Source organism: Ovis canadensis, chromosome 21 (genome assembly GCF_042477335.2).
Source record: "Ovis canadensis isolate MfBH-ARS-UI-01 breed Bighorn chromosome 21, ARS-UI_OviCan_v2, whole genome shotgun sequence".
Taxonomy (NCBI): domain Eukaryota; kingdom Metazoa; phylum Chordata; class Mammalia; order Artiodactyla; family Bovidae; genus Ovis; species Ovis canadensis.
The window spans coordinates 65,504,252-65,523,375 of NC_091265.1; the positions used below are offsets into that span (position 1 = coordinate 65,504,252).

At 65.1% G+C, this 19,124-nt stretch overlaps 1 protein-coding gene across 1 annotated transcript; it reads right to left on the reverse strand.

Moving 5' to 3' along the window:
* Positions 1–55: 55 nt before the first annotated feature.
* On the reverse strand, positions 56–18,949 carry CD81 (CD81 molecule). The gene is made up of 8 exons (XM_069565754.1): positions 18,371–18,949; positions 6,156–6,270; positions 2,744–2,841; positions 1,976–2,050; positions 1,613–1,717; positions 1,203–1,304; positions 751–837; positions 56–621 (listed from the first exon to the last, which is right to left on the reverse strand). Exons 1-8 carry the CDS (start codon positions 18,434–18,436, stop codon positions 559–561), a joined length of 711 nt encoding a protein of 236 aa, XP_069421855.1. The 5' UTR covers positions 18,437–18,949; the 3' UTR covers positions 56–558.
* Positions 18,950–19,124: the final 175 nt, after the last annotated feature.

Below are 19,124 nucleotides of genomic sequence, written 5' to 3' on the forward strand. Positions count from 1 at the left end.
GAGGCTGCCCCCCGGGTCTCAGAGGGCACAGGTACATGGAGGGGGCCAGACCGTGTTAGCATGCCTGGTTTTTCCTTCTTTATTGAATGACTTTTCAAGATGTAATTACAGTTGAAGGTGACGCGTTAGAAAGGAGAGGTTCGCGTGAAGGCATAAGGCTGCTCGTAGACCCGGCTCCAGAGACAGGTGGCCGGGAAGGAACAAGGATTAAAAAAAGGCTGAGCGTGTGTGCCGCTCACGGGGACGGCCCTTGGTGGCCCCCAGGAGAGGCCTGGCTGAGCAAGCAGAGCCCCCAAGCAGCAGAGGGGGCCCCTGCCCTGCAGTCCCCACAGCCCACTCACGCCCCCCACAGATGATGTCAGCCCCAAAAGGACAATTAACAGGGAGCTTCAGGACAAGAACAAAACCTCAAAAGTAAAAAAGCTGATAAGTGTAGCAGTGATACCAGGAGGTTATATACACAGGTGGCGACGGCCCCTGCTCGGAAGTGTCCAGGTCACTCCGGGGGGCGCTGCCGGGGTCCCCGAGGCCCTCCCTGAGGCCTCAGCGGCCGCAGCCTCAGTACACCGAGCTGTTCCGAATGCCGCAGCAGAGCACCATGCTCAGGATCATCTCGAATATCTGCGGGGAGGGGGCGGGCAGGCGGTCAGCTCCCGGAGACCCCCGGGGGGTCAGGGGCAGGTCAGTCAGCTCTCAGAGACCCCGGTGTTGGGGTGGGGTCCCCAAGCAGAGCCAGTCCGCCCCACTCACCATGATCACAGCAACCACGATGGCCGCGATGCCGATGAGGTACAGCTTCCCCGAGAAGAGCTCGTCAATTTTCCCGTGGCAGTCCTCCTGCAGGGGCGGCCAGGGGGCAGTCAGAGGTGCCCGTCCTCCCACCCCACGAGGCAGCAGCGCGGGGCCCCATGAAGGGGCACAGCCCCGCCCCCAGGGCCCCCCAAAAGAGGTGTGAACAGCGAGCATGCCAAAGGCACCCTCCCGTGCTCAGAGACCACGAGGCACTGTCGGGACAGGGCTGGCCCGGGAGACCAGGGCACCCTCCACGCGGGGCTCGGAAGTGACCACAGCCCCCAGGTAGAGCAGCCCCAACTCCAGCCACCACATGGCCCAGCATGACCGTGGCCCAAGGGAGCCCCGGGAGGCTTGGCCACCACCCAGGACCCACCAAGGGGCGGCAGCTGAATGGAATCACCACGCACCTTGAACAAATTACTGATGACATTGCCGCCAGAGGGACACAGGCTGTTCTTGAGCACAGAGGTGGTCAGTGTGGTCAGCGTGTTGGAGCCACAGCAGTTAAGCTGCAGGGATGGAGGGCGCCCGCCATCAGCCCTGGGCACGTGTCCCATGGGCTGCAGAGGCCCCAGGAGCCGCCCTGGCCCAGGAGCTGGGGGCTTGGGGCAGTCCCCTCCCGGGGGAGAACCACACCGAGAGGCTCACTCCTCCTCACCCTTCCACTCAGCTGCCCTGGCCCACCTAGTTCCCTCCAGGGACCTCCCAGAAGACCCCAGGTCCCTGAGAGTGGGGCTGCCTGGCCCCAGTGCCCCTCCCGCTCCTGGCTCCGGCCCGGGCCTCTCCCTCGGTGCCCCAGCCCCCGGCCCCGCCGCACCGTCTCATGGAAGGTCTTCACCACGGCCTTGGCGTTGTTGGCGTCGTCGTCCACTATGGCCTGCTGCAAGGCCTGGTCATAGAACTGCTTCACGTCCTTGGCGATCTGGGGAAAGAGGTGCTTACAGCGCAGGGGGACTGTCCCCCCCCGTAAGACGTGCCTTCACCTGGCTCTTTTGGACAGTCAGGACGGACCCGCCCACCCGGAGCTGGGAGGGGGCTCTGCCTTTCACTCGGCAGCCACGCCCCCTCCTCCAGGAAGCCCTCTGTGGCTTCCTACCTGAAGAATCAGCCCAGAGAAGTGCCCACAGGCCAAGCCTTCCCCACAGCCTGAGCCCCTGCCCTCCACCTGGACATGGCTCACCTGGTCCTTGTTGACAAAACCCCAGATGCCAGCAGCCACCTCACAGGCAAAGAGGATCACCAGGCAGGTGAAGAACTGGAGAGGGGAGGGGCGGGCAGAGAGAAGGTCAGAGCAAGCCAGAGGGCCCAGGGCTCCCCGAGGCCGGCAGGGGCTCACCTGCCACAGACGACGAGCACCCCAGGGGCCTACGGGCGCGTGTGGGGCGCTCGGTGGTATCCACCCGCCCCAGCCCTGACGGGATGAACCGTGTGAAGCAGCCACCCTTCTCATCAGCCCCGAGGGACTGGGCTCCGGAGGACAGGGTGGCTGGGTGGGGGGAGGGCAAGGCTGGCTCTGGGAGGTGGGAGGGGACAGGGAGCAAAGCCCGTGGGAAGTGGGGGGTCACTGTGAGGCACCCGGCACCCTCCGACGGAGACCCAGGCGCAGACTCCCCAGCCTAGGCCGCCCAGACGCCAGGCCCTGGGCAGCACGGCCAGGCCTCTGCTTCCCGAGGACACCTGAGGCTGGCCCTGGGCGGGGACTCACCCTCTACTGTCTCTGCGACTCGTTTTAAGAAAGAAGAGAGAGAAAAGCAACTTTGGGACTTACAACCAGGAACTAGACAAAAAACTAGGTATAGCGGCAGTCTGCCTCGGTGGGGTCTGAGAACAAACTGGGGAGATCAGAGCTGGCACTCGAGGGAGGCTCGCAGGGCCGGGCTGGCACCGAACCCCTGCTTCTGCCCCCGGCAGCCCCCGACCCCACCCCATACCCAGCCCAGGACCTTACCGTGCCCAGCAGGCACTGGGACTCCTGGATGGCCCCGTAGCAGCCCAGGAACCCAACGAACATCATCACAGCACCCACGGCAATAAGGATGTAGATGCCTGCAGCAGAGAAGAGGTCACACCCTCAGCGACCCAATGTCCCGGAGCCCCCAGCCTCCCAGAAGCCGTCCTGCCCGCGCTGGGCATACACACCACTGCTCAGGGCTCCGGAGGGCCCACCAGGTGCTGGCACCCACCCTGCTGGGAGGAGGTCAGATGCCCAGTGGCTTGGAGAAGAGCCTTGAGGGGGAAGCAGCCTGGCAGGGCCATGTGGGCACCTCTGTGGGCCTCAGTTTCCTCCTCTGTGACGTGGAGGGAGTCAAGCATCACCAGGGCCAGGACCGAACGGCCAGTGGTGAGTGTTCAGGGGCCTTCACCTGACCCCGCCACCTGTGCGCACTGACCCCTGAGAGCCTCCAGGGCTTGGTGGGCCTTGGAGAGCCACCCGCATCTGAGTGTTCAGGGGCCTCCGCCTGACGCCGCCACCTGTGTGCACTGACCCCTGAGAGCCTCCAGGGCTTGGTGGGCCTTGGAGAGCCACCCGCATCTGAGTGTTCAGGGGCCTCCGCCTGAAGCCGCCACCTGTGTGCACTGACCCCTGAGAGCCTCCGGGGCTTGGTGGGCCTTGGAGAGCCACCCGCATCTGAGTGTTCAGGGGCCTCCGCCTGAAGCCGCCACCTGTGTGCACTGACCCCTGAGAGCCTCCGGGGCTTGGTGGGCCTTGGAGAGCCACCTGCGTCTCGGTGCCAAGGGCCCGGCTGCTGGCCTGGGAGGCAGGGCGGAGCCCGGGGTCTGCCGGCCCCAACCCACCTGACTGGCACACGGGGTCAGCCGTCTCCCTGGCCTGCCCAGCACTCACCGCTGGCCACACGGCCCTTGCCTGAGTCTGCAGCCCACCCAGAAGGGGCCCTCGCCCCTTGAAATGCTGACTATGTCTCTCGAAGGACTTCCCACAACCCTAGTCCTGCCAGCAGACCTGGGCCCACCCCCCCAGTTGCCATGGTTATGCAGCAGGCGGAGCTAGGACACTAGGTCCCAGGGCTCTGGTGCCAAAGGGCCCACTGGCCCTGCCCGGCCGTCTCTGGAGAAGAAGTCTGGGAGGTGGGACCCACTGGCAGGCTCAGAAGCAGCCTGGGGATCCCTCTGGGCCAGAGCCTCTGGGCAACCCCAAGTGGGCCTGGCCAAGGGTAAGCCCTGGGGGCTCCTCACTTGGACATGGCCAGGTTCTGAGACTCCTGTCCCCACGCCCCTCCCTGAGGTTCAGTGGGACAGCCCAGGGTGCCAGGGAGGGGTGTCCTGGCAGGTGCCGGCCCCCAGCCCCCCTTGCCCGCCTCACGGGGCCAGCCTTCCCACTGTAGCAGGCTCTGGCTCTGACCCGTGAGGCTGGGGACCCTCCTGGGCCCTGAAGCTCGGCCCAGGTGCTGCTCAAGTCCCGCTAACCACCCCTCACTTCCCGGCAGTGGACACAGGGCTCGTCAGGGCCCATGTCTGTCCCCACCGCCCTGGCAGGCCCCGTCTGCATCCTTCTGCAGGCCAGGAGGTTCCGGAAGGCTGGCCCCAGGTGGGCAGGGACGCTGCTGCCAGAGGGGCTCTGAGAGGCCCCCACTGCTGGCGGCATGGTGGCACGGCAGAAGCTCGAGTCCAGGGGCTGGTGCCCGGCCTGCCAGGTGGTCCAGCCCTCCTTCACTCCTTCCCCGAGGGGAGCCCTAGGGCCCAGAGACGGCGTGTTGTGGCACGGGCTGGAGCCAGGCCCCCACAAGCCTCCCTGTGGGACCCTTCCCACCGCGGCCTGGGCCCGGCCCCCAGCCTCCAGCCTTCTACCAAGGTCTCCCCAGACCCCCGCGCATCTGCCCTGGACTGTGTCTCCAGGGGGCCACGCGGGGCCACCCAGGTCTGCAGCCTGCTGCCACCCTTGCCCCGTCCAGGCTGAGACAGGCAGCCTTCAGCTCCTCTCCCGGCTGCCAGGCCACACGCTGCGCTGAGAGCAGGAGCCAGCCAAGCCACGAGGAGAGGGACCCCCTTCCCAAACGGTGCGCCCCAGGGAGCCCACACCCCCTGCACCAAGACCTTGGAAAGGGGAACGGGGACAGAAGACCGGGGCCACGCGGGGGCAGGCCCTGGGGAGGGAGAGGAGAGGCCTGGGAGGAGCCCTGGGGAAAAACTCCCCTCGGGCGTCCAGAGGACACCCTTGCATCCTCAGACGTGTGGGCTAGACTGGCCGTGTTGCTCTGAGGGTGCCTGGCGTGGGGACAGTGGGGGCCGGGTCACGGTGCCCCAGGCACTCTCGGAGCATGCACACCCATGCTCTCCACCTGAGACTCAGACCTGAGGGGGCCCCTGCAGCCTGGGGGGTGGGGAGCCTAGGACCCTGCGGACAAGGGCTGGGGACCCTCCCTGAAGGGCTGGCCCCAGGACCACCCCAGACCACGGGCTCCAGCCCTTCCGGGGTGGCCCAAAAAGGACCCCCACGGCCCCGGGGCGGCCGAGTGGGATGGTGAGTGTGGGCCACCCCCAGCCCAGGAGCCAAGCGTGCATCTCGAGTGTGGGGGCCCCCGAGCAGCTGGGAGGGACTGGGACCCCTTGCAGGGTCCACGCAGGATGGCGGGTGGTCACTCTACCCATGTGAGCCCTGCAGGCTTCCGGCCTGCTGCTCTGCCTGTGGGGGCGAGAGGGGCCCACCCAGGGGCCAGTCCTTTAAAGGACAGAAGCGACTCTGCACACCCTCCCCGAGCTCCCTGGGAGCCAGGCCCATCCTGGGGGGAGCGGGACCGGAAGGAGGGCACTGCTGCGCATGGCGGGAGGCACCCCTCCCCATCCTCCAGAACCCCTGCCCTGGAGGCCCCCAGCCCACACCCAGCCTGACACACACCCTGAAGGGCCGCGGCCTAATAAGGTAGCCAGTGTGGCGAGGGCCCCCAGGCAGCCCAGGCATCCAGCCCCACCCCTCCCAGGAGCCTCCCTGAAAGGCCTACCCCCTGACATAGCGGCCCCGCCCCCACCCGCTGCCGGCTCCGCCCTGGCTCTCCCCCGGCCCAAAGGCGATCTGGTGGGGTCCCCACCGGCCCCACAACCCTCCCATCCAGCTTTCCCTGGGAGCACCCCGGCCCAGGCAGGCCCTGGGACAACTGCAGAGGGTACCCAGGCCCCTCAGGGTCCCCAGGCTGACGCAACCCCCTACCCCACCCCTGAGCTCTTCCTGGTGGGCCTCCTCCTCCCTGCCCCAGGGAGAAGCAAGCCCCACTCAGTCGCCTCCTCCTGGAAGCGCTCCCTGTCTGCAGCCTTACTGAGCTTACGATCTCACCCCCAGTGGCCTGTTCCTGCCGGCTCCCAGCCCAGAGCTGCCCAGGGTCTGCAGCCCATCCCCTGTCACTTACCCACATAGAAGGTGTTGGGGGCAGGCCGGTCTCCAAGCTCCAGATACAGGAGGTTGGTGGTCTGTGGGTCATGGCGAAGCCACAGGGCCACGCCCAGTATCACACCTCCGGCCAGCTGGGGAGAGAGCAGGGCACTGGTCACACGCGGCTCAGAGACTGGCCGTGGCGCGCGTGGATCCCCCAGAGAGGCGGGTCCCCGGCCCTCGCTCTGGCGGGTCAGCACCAAGGGCATGGCTTACAGGCTCTGGGGTCACAGGCTCTGGGCTCACAGGCTCTGGGCTCACAGGCTCTGGGGTCTGGGCTGCCCACTGCCTCATGTCTGCTTTGCCCCCTTGGTTTTCCAGATGCCCCAGGCAGGCTTTGGTATGGGGGACTGGGGGCTCATCCAGACCCTCCCACCAAGCACCACCGGAGACTGCAGGACAGGTTGCCAGATGAGACTCAGACACCTGGTTATTCACAAACACTTCTTTCGTATCGAGTGTGTCCCAACCACTGCCCGGAACACACTCAGGCCAAAAAAGCACTCACTGTTCACCTGGAGCGGAAGTTTAACTGATGCCCTGTATTTTACTTGCTAAATCTGGCCAGAGGCCACACCGGAGCCCGTGGCCTGGGGAAGGCCGAGCCCTCCTCCAAGGGGGTGGCACTGCCCTGAGCTAGCTCGTCCGGGAACTCCAAGGAGTGGATGCCAAGTCTCTGGTGCCAGGACATGGTGAGGGGTGGCAATCTGATGCCACCGGGCCCTGGCGGGGCTGGTGGCCGCCGTCCGAGAGAGGGAGATGGCTGGGGGCGGGGCCGCCCTGAGAGTGGGCAGGAAAGGGGGCTCTGCGCAGAGCCTGGTGTGGGGCTGGGGGCTTCCGGCTGACTCACCCCCAGAGGGGGCGGCACCCTCCAAACCCCAGGATGGAGGCGCTCCCCGCCCGCCACCACTTCCCAACAGAGGCCAGCACCTGGGACCAGCAGGCCCTGTGCACCCTGTGAAGGACAGTGCCCCAGCCGCAGGTATCCTAAGGCTGCCCCAGGTGCCCGTCACACCCGCAAGAGGGCAGGAGGGCCCGGGGGACGAGAGCAGGGGAGGTGGGGAGGTGGGGGGGGTGGGTGGCTCCGGAGGGAGTCCCGGCTCCTGGCTCAGCCAGCTGCCATCTGAGCCTCCAGGGGAGGTGGTGGTGAGGCTGAGGGTTGCCGTGGCAACTCTGGCTGGAAACCGCCACTTCTTCTGTTTGGAAACCGTGGTCCAGAGAGCGCTTCGGGAAAGTCCACCCCGACTTGGCCTCGGTGTCCCCACGGCAAGGGGCGGCGAACATGGAGGGGCCCCTCCTGCCCCTGGCTGCGCTGGGACCACCCATCTTTCCCTGCAGCCCCTCACCTCAGGATCCCAGGGAAGTCCATGTGGGTGCCTGGTCCTAACGGAAGCAGTGAGGGTCACGCCTGCCCCACCCCCAGACACCGAGGCGGGGAGTCCGGGGGGCAGGCAGAGCCCCCACTTCTCCTGCCTCGGGAAGGACTTCCCAGCACAAACTCCAGGATGTGCAGGGGGGCTGCGGTCTCCAGACTTCCCTGTGCTCCCCCACCCTCCGGAGGGGCGGACAGGGAAGCCCGTCCTGCCCACAGGGCAGGGGGAGCCTGGTGCTAGATGCCTCCTCCTCAGCCATGCCAGGCCCTGCACATGCCCACTCGGAGGGGCCTGGGGAAGGCAGTGGGCAGGGACCAGCCCAGTCCGGGGGGCGGTGAGCGCTCACCTACAGTCACCTACAGAGGACGGGCAGAGGAGCACTGCAGCCCCCCAACCCCACCCCAGGAGGGCGGGCGGGGTCCCAGAAACCCCAAGTCTGAAAGAAGCCTGCTCTTCAAAGATGAGCGTGCACTGGCGCTGGCAAATGGCTAACAAGGACCCGGATCCAAAAGGCATCAAGAACTTCCAAAGCTCAGCAAGAAAACAAATAACCCGATTTTTAAAAACCAGGCCAAGAAACCGCGTGAAAACCTAAGCCTGAACACACACTTCACCACAGAAGAAATGCTCACAGCAATAAACACACGGAAAGATGCCCAACGTCACTGGCCCCAGGGGAGATGAGAACGAAACACGGTGAGGCGGAAGACCAGACCAGGTGCCCGTGGGGGCGGGGGACCCAGAGACAGAGCTCCAGCCGCCAGGGCGCTCCCCCCGCAGGCCTGTGCCCGGCCCCTGCACCCCCAGGTACTGCCCTAAGTGGGGGGGGGGGTGGACATTCATGCCCATACACATGTGCTTTCCCGGTAAGCCCCCAAACCAGGGACAACCCACCTTCCGATTCCCTTCATACAAAAAGTACAAGAGGGACTTCCCTGGCGGCCCAGGGGTTAGGACTCCATGCTCGCAACGCAGAGGACACAGGTTCAATCCGTGGTCAGGGAATGAAGGATCCAAAACCTCTTTACAAACTTAAGACATTCAGACGTGGACAACAGTGATAGGCCAGTGGCTGCCTGGAGCACGGAGGGGTGTCCTGGGGGCAGGCTCCGGGGCTCTGCTGGGGTGAGGGCTGTGCACATCCTCCTGGGGGCAGGCTCAGTGTCCACAGGTGCCTCCCACATCAAAACCTACCAGGTCCTGTGAAACTGAAAGTGCCAGCCGCTCAGCCTTGTCCAGCTCTTTTGCAACTCGAAGGACTGCGGCCCGCCAGGCTCCTCAGTCCATGGGATTCTCCAGGCAAGAATACTGGAGTGGGTTGCAAGGCCCTCCTGCAATGCCCTCCTGTCCCAAGGATCAAGCCAGCATCTCCTGCATTGGCAGATGGGTTCTTTACCGCTAGCGCCATCTGGGAAGCCCTACCAGTTCAGGTCAGTCGTGTGTCCGACTCTGCGACCCCATGGACCGCAATACACTAGGCCTCCCTGTCCATCACCAACTCTGGAGTTCACTCAAACTCATGTCAACTGAGTCGGTGATGCCATCCAACCATCTCATCCTCTGTCGTCCCCTTTTCCGCCTGCCTTCAATCTTTCCCAGCATCAGCGTCTTTTCCAACGAGTCAGCTCTTCGCATGAGGTGGCCAAAGTACTGGGAGATTCAGCTTCACCGTCAGTCCTTCCAGTGAACACCCAGGACTGATCTCCTTTAGGATGGACTGGTTGGATCTCCTTCCAGTCCAAGGGACTCAAGAGTCTTCTCCAACACCACAGTTCAAAAGCATCAGTTCTTCAGTGCTCAGCTTTCTCTACGGTCCAACTCTCACATCCATACATGACTACTGGAAAAACCATAGCCTTGACTAGATGGACCTTTGTTAGCAAAGTAATGTCTCTGCTTTTGAATATGCTATCTAGGTTGGTCATAACTTTCCTTCCAAGGAGTAGGCGTCTTTTAATTTCATGGCTGCAGTCACCATCTGCAGTGATTTTGGAGCCCCCCCCAAAATAAAGTCTGACACTGTTTCCACTGTTTCCCCATCTATTTGCCATGAAGTGACGGGACCGAACGCCATAATCTTCGTTTTCTGAATGTTGAGCTTTAAGCCAACTTTTTCACTCTTCTCTTTCACTTTCATCAAGAGGCTCTTTAGTTCTTCGCTTTCTGCCGTAAGGGTGGTGTCATCTGCGTATCTGAGGTTATTGATATTTCTCCCGGCAATCCTGATTCCAGCCTCTGCTTCTTCCAGCCCAGCATTTCTCATGATGTGCTCTGCCTGTAAGTTAAAGACCCAGTTTCCCCCTCAGTCAGTCTCTCCCATCAGGAAGCTTCCATAAGCCTCTTGTCCTTCTCTATCAGAGAGTAGGCAGACTGGAAACCACAGTCACAGAAAACTAACCCATCTGACCACATGGACCACAGCCTTGTCTGACTCAATGAAACTAGCAGCCATGCCCTGTACGGCCACCCAAGACGGACGGCTCGGAGAGCTCTGACAAAGCGTGGTCCCCTGGAGGAGGGAATGGCAGACCACTTCAGTGCTCTTGCCTTGAGAACCCCATGAACAGTCTGAAAAGGAGGAAGCCCTATAGTTTGCCAAGAGAAAATCTTTCAGGAGTCAGTGTAGACCCTGAGCAGCCACCAAAACCCAGGGCTGCTGGGCGGAGCACACGGGTACTCGGCACACAGCTGTAGTCCGGCCTTCCTTGGGGGCTGGGTAAAAAAGAAAGCGAAAGTTTGTCACCAGGTCATCTCCAACTCTTCGTGACCCCACAGACTGCAGCCCACCAGGCTCCTCTGCCCGTGGGATTCTCCAAGCAAGAGTACTGGAGTGAGTAAGTGATTCCCTTCTCCAGGGGATCTTCCCAATCCAGGGGCTGAACTTGGTCTCCTGCACTGAAGACAGATTCTTTATGGTCAGAGCCTCCAGGGACGCCTTTCCTTTTGAAGACACGCTGTTTGCGGCTGCCCTGGGTCTTCACTGCTGCAAGGCCTTCTCTGGTTGCAGGGGGGGCTTCTCATCGCCGTGGCGCCAGCTCTAGGGCACAGGCTCACCCGCCGCGGGCCATGGGCTCCGTGATTCCGCAGCATGCGGGGTCTTCCCAGATCAGGGATCAAACCCATGCACCTCCTGCACTGGTAGGTGGCTTCTTCACCACCGAGCCCCCAGGGCGGCCCCCAGGTCGTAAGCCCCCACACCCGGATCCCTGTCTACTGGACTTCTAAGCAGCAAGTCCCGAAGGATCCCGGCTGCCTTCTTCACCGAGGTCAGGACCCGAGGCTTCCAGTGGCCAGCAGGAAGCATCTGGAAATGTTGAAATCTAGTCCACAGAACTGAGGTTTAATGTCAAACAAGGGACTGGATAACTAAGGACATGCCTGCTACAAAACAGAGTCCGGTGTTAACGGAAAGCACGCCGTCTTGGTGTTGTGTGGGAACCGGGACCTCCGGCTGCAGGTCACCTTGGACCCTGGGCGTCTTCCTGCCTCCAGTGTCCTCGCGTACACACTGAGGAATTCACGGTGCACACGCGGACACAGGCAGAGTGTGCGGATGACGCCATTATGTACGGAGCACGCCCGACAGCGCTGGCGACTGCTGGGACGGCCGTCAGGAGCGTTGGGCAGGCCAGTCCCTGGTGGGGTCCGCACGGCCTCCTCTCCCCTCTCCCGCCAGCCGGCCTGTCAGAAGGGCTGCCGCCAACTGCTCTTGCACCTGAGCCGCCCCCAGACCCCAAGATGCTCCTGCCGGGGGCGAGGCTGGGCAGCAGTTCGGGAAGGGGCTGGCTGACCCACTGCTGGGATGACCAGAGGGCTCCACACTGGGGGACGGCACGGGCTGTTTGCAGTGCTTTGAAGGTTCACTTTCTGTTTCTCTCTTCTTCCCTCCTTTCCCAGAATTAATAAATAGCGTCAGCTAGGAAGAGGGGGTGGGGGAGCTGCCAAGTACACTGGGTTCCTGCCCGGCCAGTCTGTGTTTCCAAGAAGCAGCTGAAACGGAGAAGGAGCGGGCGTCTCCCTGCTGCCCTCTCAGCTGAGCCCGCTGCCCCCCACCAACCCCACCAGGCCTCGGGCACCTCCCCACCCCCAGACACCAGCCACCTGGTCGCCCCAAGTGCTGCCCACACGCTCCAGGAGTGACAGGACATTCGTGCACCCTGCGCCCCCTTAATCGGCAGCTGGGCCCCAGCAGCCCCCCGGTGCTCATGCCCTCAGTCCAGCGCTGTCAGGGAGGATGGCTGTCTGACCCAGGAAGTGCCTAGGCGGCTCGGCACCCGAGAGGTCCTGGGGCCTGGAGAGCCGCCCAGGAGGACAGTGAAGGCCACAGGAAGGAAGCGAGGCAAGAAGTGCCCCCGCAGACCCTGGGACAAGTCAGGGGGCAGAGGCGCAGCCCAGACGCTGCTCACGGGCGTGGAGGGTCAGCAGGGCCAGAGGGCACCCCGCTCGGGCGGGGCTGGGACGCGGTCCCGCAGGCTGAGCCTCCACCTCCACCCACCACAGGACAGACACGGCGACATGAGGCCTGACTGCCCTCCCAGAGTCCTGCCGTGCCCTCTGGGAACAGGGCCGCCCAGCTCAGGGCAGGAAGGAAGGAAGGACAGAGGAGCAGGACCCTCGGCTCAGCCGGGAAGCGGAAACCCCTCTCCAGCCCCCTCGACCTCAGGAAGCCAAGGGCCGGCCTCTAAAAATAGGCGTGGGGGTGGGGAAGGATTCAGGGCCACCCGGGCCCCACCAGCGGGGGGATCCCAGAGCTCCCTCCTGCCGGGAGGTGAACACAGGGCCTCCACCACCTCCCGGGGTCCAGCAGAGCAGGCCTGGTCAGTTTCTGGGCCAGTTCCCGAGCCTACCACCCACTGAGGGCAAAGAGCCCAGGAGGTGGCCTGCTCCCCCACCCCACCGGCTGAAAGAGCCCCTCGTGTGGGATGGCCCTTTGCCCCCTCGGCCCCTGTGCGGGGGTTGGGGAGGGGCGCGTGTAGACACTGGCGTCCCGAGGCTGAGCTGCAGGAGCCACACACCCATCAGACGGATGGGCTGGGGGCCGCTGCAAAGGCAGGGCAGGTGCGCGGGCCCGGGCAGGGGGCAGAGGCAAGCAGCGGGGCCCTGGGCAGCTCAGGGTGTCCAGCCGGCACCTGCTCGCCACAAGGCCGGGCTCAGCCGCTCGCCCTGGGGGAACGCCACGCCACGCCACACCCTGCCGCTGCCTGGAGACAGCCGGCCTTGAACCCCCGCGGCTGAAGGAAGGGCCCTGGCCTCCAGTCTGCTTCCCCCACTTCCTCACGTGGGCCGCTTGGAACCTCAGGCTCCTCGTCGCCCCGGTGGGCCGCAGGTGTAGGCAAGGGGAAGGCGCTGGGGAGTTTCACATGGGCTAGAGCTGTTATCTCGGGGACAGAGGGGAGGACTGTCCATCCAGAGGGCGGGCAGCTGAGCCCCTGGGCTGAGGAGCAGCGAGGACCCCGGCCGTGTGCGAGGGAGACACCCCCGTGAGCCCTGAGCAGGCAGGACCGCAGAGGGCGGTTCCCAGGCCCACCGCCCCTTGCTAGCCCCCACGTGCCTAAGACCCACACTATCGAGTTCTGGGGCTCGGGTCTCCCAGCACCCAGGACTGGAGGCCGGGCAGGCAGGCAGCCTGGGGTCCTTACTCATGTTCCCCCACCACGATGCCCAGGGCACCTGGTAGCCCCAGAGTCACAGCCTGAGCCGTAGCCGGCGACTGGCTGCAGCACTGAAGCGGATTCAACAGCCGCTGCAGGCGAGGCAGGGCTCCGGGGCGCTGCTGGGCGCTCCCCGAGGGAGAGTTATGGCCCAGGCCGACCTGGGAGTGGGGGTCGTGACCAAAGACTCGCTGTGAGGGCAAGGGGTGCCGGGGGGCCGCCCGCCCACCCCCACCCGCTCCGCACGGGCCTGGCTTCCTGTCCCTCGCCTTCTCCACAGTCATCACGTCTCCCTGGCAGTGGGGGCGCAGGGAGCAGCACCTTTCTGAATGTATAAGGACCACCGCTTCCGTGGAGAGGGGAAGGGGGCCCTGCTCCCCAGGCCTCTGCGGCGACCCCGACCCACACCCAGGCTCTGGAGGCCCCTGCCCGAAGCACCCTCACCACCGATTCAGGCACTTGAGGAACCCGACGCCACCCCCAGCCCCAACTCCAAGGTGCCTCCCTGTCCGTGGAGCCCAGCAGGCCTCAAGGCCAGGGAGGGTGGTTGCCCCCAGCTGGTTGGCCACCACCTGCAGGGCCTCCCCCAGCGTCTGGGTGCCCACCTGGAGGCCCCGGGTGGTCTTGTGGGAATCAGTGCCAGCTTTGCTGTAGGGAGGAGGGGTCCAGGCCCCACAGAACAAAGTGTGTGCAGGGGGGCGGGGGCGAGGGGTGGCACCGAAGTCCAGAGGCTCTGGGAGGAGGCCTGCGGGGTCAAACCACATCTGGCGGACGGGTAGAAATGGCCCAGGAGAGACTCTGCTAACCTGCCATAGTGAATCTGCTCCTGCAGGGTGGGCGGTCCTGGCCACCGGCCGGTGCCGCCTCCAAGGTGGAAAATATCCAGGCCTGGCCGCAGCCTGGCCCACGTCCCGGGGGGCAGGCAGAGCCAGGCTCCCGCACCCCCACACCGCCCCTACCCGGGGCCCTCTCCAAAACGCAGCACCAGTGCAAACGTGCCCTCGGCCCCTCCCTCAGGCGCTGGACTCTAACCCTGACTGACCACGGCCCAGGTTCCCCCGTCATGGCTCTCAGGCGCTGGGAAGGTGTGTGGGTAGATTATTTGGGAGGAGGGTGGTTTGGCGGGAGCTTATTTCTATCTGGCCTTCAAAGCAGTAAGAGATAGGAATCAGGGTGAACTCAAATTTCCGGAGGGAGACTGAGCTGGGGGCCACGGGCAGCACCCCACGGGATGATACGCGAGGGCACTGGAGAAGAGCCAGCAGGGTCCCGGGCTCCCTGGTGCCCAGACACTCCCCCTGGGGCAAGCCTGACCTGGGCATAGACCACAGACTTCCTCTTCTTGGCCTGGCCCGGATCGACAGCCGTAGCCCAAAGTTCAGCAGCCAGACGCCCAGGGTCACCAGGGGAGGCCACCTGCCCTTTTGAAACAAGGCGCAGAAAGTCCCTGCCCCCCAGCAGAGCCCGCCTGGGTCTGGCCCCTCTCCCGGGAAGGAAGGCGACAGAACCGCTAAGTGACAGACAGCCATGTGCCGTCTGGAAGCAAAAGGCTGGTGTGCAGGGCCTCTAACCAGCCCCGCCCCAGCCTGCCCGGCCGCCTCCTCTGGGAGGAGGCCTGACTGCATGAGGGCGGGCGGGGGTTGGGGGTGGGGGTGCCAGGTGAGGCTGCTGCTGTTGCAGAGGGGAAGCCGTGATCACACCCATTTCACAGATGCGGTCAGCGGGCTACCACGGCTCGCCCAGTCTGGGCTGGGCAGGAGCACAGGGCTGGGAGCCTGCACAGGCCTTGAGCCTCCCCAGCAGCAGGGCCCCGAGTCCCAGCCGCCCTGCTGGGGAGCTCCCAGGTACCCCCACACACGCCCTAGCGGGCAGGAGCTCCAGGCCCCGGCTCCCCCAGCTCGGGCCAGGCCTCTCCTCCCCAAGCCCGGCCACCTCACAGCCCTCGGCCACCTCCACGGGGGCTCGGGGTCTGGTGTGGAGACGTGGGTGAGCACATGTGTGTGTGGGGGTGGGGACAGAGCCGGTGTGTATGTGGGTGAGAGAGAGCCCGTGTGTGTGTGTGTGTGTGTGTGTGTATGTTTGAGAGCCTGTGTGTGTGTGAGCCTGTGTGTGTGAGCCTGTATGTGAGCCCGTGTGTGTGTATGTGTGACAGGCCGTGTGTGTGTGAGCCCGTGTGTGACAGCCCATGTGTGTGTGTGTGTGTGTGAGAACCCATATGTGTGTGAGCCCGTGTGTGTGTGTGAGCCCGTGTGTGTGTGTGAGCCCGTGTGTGTGTGTGAGAGACCGTATTTTTGTGGGTGTATGTGTGAGACCGTATGTGTGGAGAGCCCGTGTGTGTGTGAGCTCGTGTGTGTGTGTGAGCTCGTGTGTGTGTGTGAGCTCGTGTGTGTGTGAGAGCCCGTGTGTGTGAGCCTGTGTGAGAGCCCATGGGGTGTGTGTGTGTGTGTGTGTGTATGTTTGAGAGCCTGTGTGTGTGTGAGCCTGTGTGTGTATGTGTGACAGGCCGTGTGTGTGAGCCCGTGTGTGACAGCCCATGTGTGTGCGTGTGTGTGTGTGTGTGAGAGCCCATATGTGTGTGAGCCCGTGTGTGTGTGTGAGCCCGTGTGTGTGAGAGACCGTATTTTTGTGGGTGTACGTGTGAGAGACCATATGTGTGGAGAGCCCGTGTGTGTGTGAGCTCGTGTGTGTGTGTGAGCTCGTGTGTGTGTGAGAGCCCGTGTGTGTGAGCCTGTGTGAGAGCCCATGGGGTGTGTGTGTGTGCAAGAGCCCGTGTGTGTGTAAGCTTGTGTGTGTGTGAGAGTCCGTGTGTGTCTGTGTGCGTGCACGCGAGCGCTGGCATGTGGGGGCGGGCTCCTTCCAGGACCCCATGCCAGCAGGCCCGTGCCGCGCCTCCCACGGGGACGGCTTTACTCTCTGCAAGAAACTTGCGAAAGTGCCCAAAGTGCCCGGATCGGATCCAGATCAGCAGCCTCCACCTCCCAGCCTGGCGCGGGTCGGGCTGGCCCTGCAGGGTGCTCCAGGCCCCCAAGTGCCAGAAGCCCCCTCCCCGAGTCACGGCCTACACCTGCCCAGGAGAGCGGTCTCCCCTGAGGCCACCATACCCAGCACCCAGCTCCTAAACTAACAGGACCCCCAGTTCAGAAGGGGGGGGCCAGGACCAGGCCAGCAGGCTCCACCGGGGCCCAGGCCCTGGCTCCACACTCTTGGCTGGGGGTGGGGGTGCAGAGAGGGGCGCCCCGCTCCCCACCATGGGTGGGTGGGGCCTCCGTGCCCCTGGAAGCTAACTTCTCAGAGCTCTGAAGGGCCTGCCCAGGGAGGGGAGGGGAAACAATTCCTCGGGCCTGAATAGAGTGGCCCCGGGGGAAGTATCAGGCCTCCACCCCCGCTGCCTGGGAAACCTGGGAAATTACCAGAGGCAGCTGGGAGGAGCCGGGGGTGGGGGGAGTCTGCAGGGAGACCTCCCAGGCCGCAAGGTGGGAGGGGCTTCTCCGGGAAGCTCCGTCTTCTTCCTTGACCACCACCTCCCACCAGGGCCCTCCCAAGCTCTGCACTCAAGGGAAAAGCTTGAAGGCCGCTGGGAGAGGGGGTCTGGTTGACAACCCTTGCCAAGGCCAAAGCAGGCGATTACTAAATCAACACCAAGGCTAGCCCCTCAGCAAAGGTTGCCAAGGCCCCTGGCCCATCCTGCCAGCCTCCCTGCTCCCACCCTCAGGGCAGAGGCTGAAGGCCCTGGGCCCCCACGGGTGCCCCTGCAGGCAGGATGTCACACCTCCACCCCAAGTCCAGTCTCTGCCCTCCCCAACCAACACCTCAGGGTCCCGGGACCGGACCCCGGGCCGTCCAGAGGGCAAACAGAGGTCTCCAGGCCCACACGGTTCTCCAGGAGCCATTTTAAAACTTTAGCCTCCCCATGTCGACTTGACATCCAGCAGACAGTCCTCGTCCTCCCGGCAAGGGCTGAGCAGCCTGGGGCGGTGGAGAAGCAATGAGGGGCCAGGAGGTGGCCCAGGTCCCTGCCCTGGGACCCCAGAGGGGTGGCAGCACACAGCTGCCAGAGGGGCTCCCGACGCCCATTCCTGGGGGCCGCCGGGACAGCAAAAGAGCTCCACGCCCCTAATTCCAGCACCGACAGGAAATGCAAACAAAAGCCAAAGCTTCACTGGCACCAGCCAGCAGTTAAGGCTCATCAGGAAACACAACCCAGGCTGGCCGCCCAGAGGCCCCAGGAGACCCTCCAGCACCCCTCAGACGTCTCGCCTGTGGGCACCTCTTTCCAAGCCCCGAGCTGGGCATCCACCCCGCCCCAGCACCCTCAGGCTCGGAGTCGCCCCGCTCTCCGGGCCCTGCCTGTGCCAGCTCGGAACACCGCTCAGCCCCTCGCCCCTCACAGCCTCTGCAGCGCCCCAGGGCGGGGAGGGGCTGGAATCTACCTCTGGGTGAGGAGGCTCGGCCCCCCCAACTGGGGACACCACTATGCGCACTGGCCCGCGGGCCACCCGGGTCCAGGGCGCTTCTTGTTTGCGCTCTGCCCGGGCACGGACCCCCAAACCGACCCCCAGGGTGGCGACAGTAAACAGGAGGGTGAACTGAGCCGGGCCCAGAGTCGGGTGGACCGTCCCCAGGACTAAGGCAAACTGCAGCGCGCCACCCCACCTCCCCCCGCCCGCCCGCTCGCCAGCCACTGCGCCGGGCCGGGCCGCCCATCTAGGGGCGGTGGCCCTGATGAGCTCATGGGGGCGGGGCGACTCAAGCCCCGCCCTCGAGCCCCTCTTTCCCCCAGAAGCAGGGTGGCCCCAGAAACAGCGGTCCGGAGAACTAAGCAGTAGCCGGGCGCTGGGCTCGGGACGCGCACCCACCGCACCACCACCATCACCAGCCGGGAACTGACCCCGGGTCCGCGAAGGGCCCGGCGGCGCGGTTCTGGGTCCCGACGCGCAGAGGCCCGAAACCCGTCTTAGAGCCTCCAAACCCGCCGTCGAGGGACGCGGCGGCCCCGGACGACCCCCACCTTCGCGACTCGCCGGCCTAGGCCCTCCCACCCAGCCAGACTGGGCGCACACAGGTGGCCCCGCAACTTGGCGGCCCGGCTGCGCCCCCTTGACGGGGCCCAGCCGAGCGCGCGGCCTGCCGGGCTCGGGGAGTGCCCTCCCACCCCGGGGCAGGCTCACCCAGAAGACGAAATTGAAGACGAAGAGCAGGTATTTGATGCACTTGGTGCAGCCCTCTACCCCCATGGCGGCGCGGGCGGCGGGCGGCCTGCGGGGCGCGTGCCTGTCCTGGGTGTCGGGTGCGGGGCCTGGGGGCCTGGAGAGCGGCTGGGGGCCTGGCGGGCAGCTGGGGTGCGCAGACGGAAGGCGCGGGTCAGGCGCGGACGAGGGGCGCGGAGGGACGCGGACGCGGCGAGCTGGAGGCCTGGCCGGGACGCGCCTGAGTCTTCGCAGCCACTGCGCGCTCACTCTGAGCTCGGGCGCGCGCCCCGCTCCGGTATTTATAGGGCGCCGAAGCCACGCCCACAGTCTCCGCCCCGAGGCCCCGCCCCCGCCCCTGCTGCTGGAGCGCGGAGTGGACGCAGCCCCAGCCCGCAGCCTGGCTCCCGGGGAAGGGGCGCACGACCCTCCCCCTGTGGCTCGCACACTTCGGGGTGTCAGATACGACAGTCAGGACGCAGGGGCCTGGGCGCGCAGTGCCAGGAGCCGCACGCATCCCTGGGCTGCGGGCACGCTCAATTCCCCGAAGGGCCGCGCGGGAGGACTGGCCTGCAGCCAGGGAAGACTCACTTCCCCTCCTCCAGGCTCCTGGGGACGATCCTAGAAGGCGCCATGGAGGAGGTGATGCACCGGCCAACAGCTAAGCGCAGACAGCAGCGCGCTTTGTTCACAGCGCTTTGCGGGACAGAAAGCCGGGTCGGGTTGGCAGTGAGGC